A 462-nucleotide genomic window follows, 5' to 3' on the forward strand; every position below is an offset into this window, starting at 1 on the left:
GATGCAGGGGGACATGGCGACTGGGGGACACTGGGCAGCAGGAGGGGCAGGGGGATGCCTAGGGACACCTGGGGACACCCGGTGCTGATGTCCCCTCGATGTCCCCTCCCCAGGCGCCCGAGGCCGACTACCTGGAGGCGTGCGTGGTGTCGGTGCTGCAGATCCATGTCACCCAGCCCCCCGGGGACATCCTCGTCTTCCTCACTGGCCAGGTGCGTGTCCCACTGTCACCCCCGTCCCCTCCCTGCCACTTCTCACGTCCCCCCCTGAGTACCTCCATGTCCCGTGGGCACCCCTGTGTCACCCAGCCCCCTGGGGACATCATCCTCCACGCCAGGCAAGTGGGTGTCCCCGTGTCACCTCCCTGCCACCCCCCATGTCCTTGCTGTCCCTTTCTCTGTCCCCCTCATATTATTCATGCTTTCAGTGTCATCCTAATGTCCCCTGGGTGTCCCCATCCCC

The 462-nt window shown here is 65.6% G+C and overlaps 1 protein-coding gene across 1 annotated transcript in view; it reads left to right on the forward strand.

Moving 5' to 3' along the window:
- DHX16 (DEAH (Asp-Glu-Ala-His) box polypeptide 16) overlaps positions 1-462 on the forward strand; it is a 15,835-nt gene that overhangs the window by 7,169 nt on the left and 8,204 nt on the right. Inside the window, exon 11 of the mRNA XM_010571156.1 lies at positions 114-212. Within this exon, the coding sequence (XP_010569458.1) occupies positions 114-212 (99 nt within the window). The remainder of the gene's footprint in view (positions 1-113; positions 213-462) is intronic.

Source organism: Haliaeetus leucocephalus, unplaced genomic scaffold, assembly GCF_000737465.1.
Source record: "Haliaeetus leucocephalus isolate CR32 unplaced genomic scaffold, Haliaeetus_leucocephalus-4.0 Scaffold307, whole genome shotgun sequence".
NCBI lineage: Eukaryota > Metazoa > Chordata > Aves > Accipitriformes > Accipitridae > Haliaeetus > Haliaeetus leucocephalus.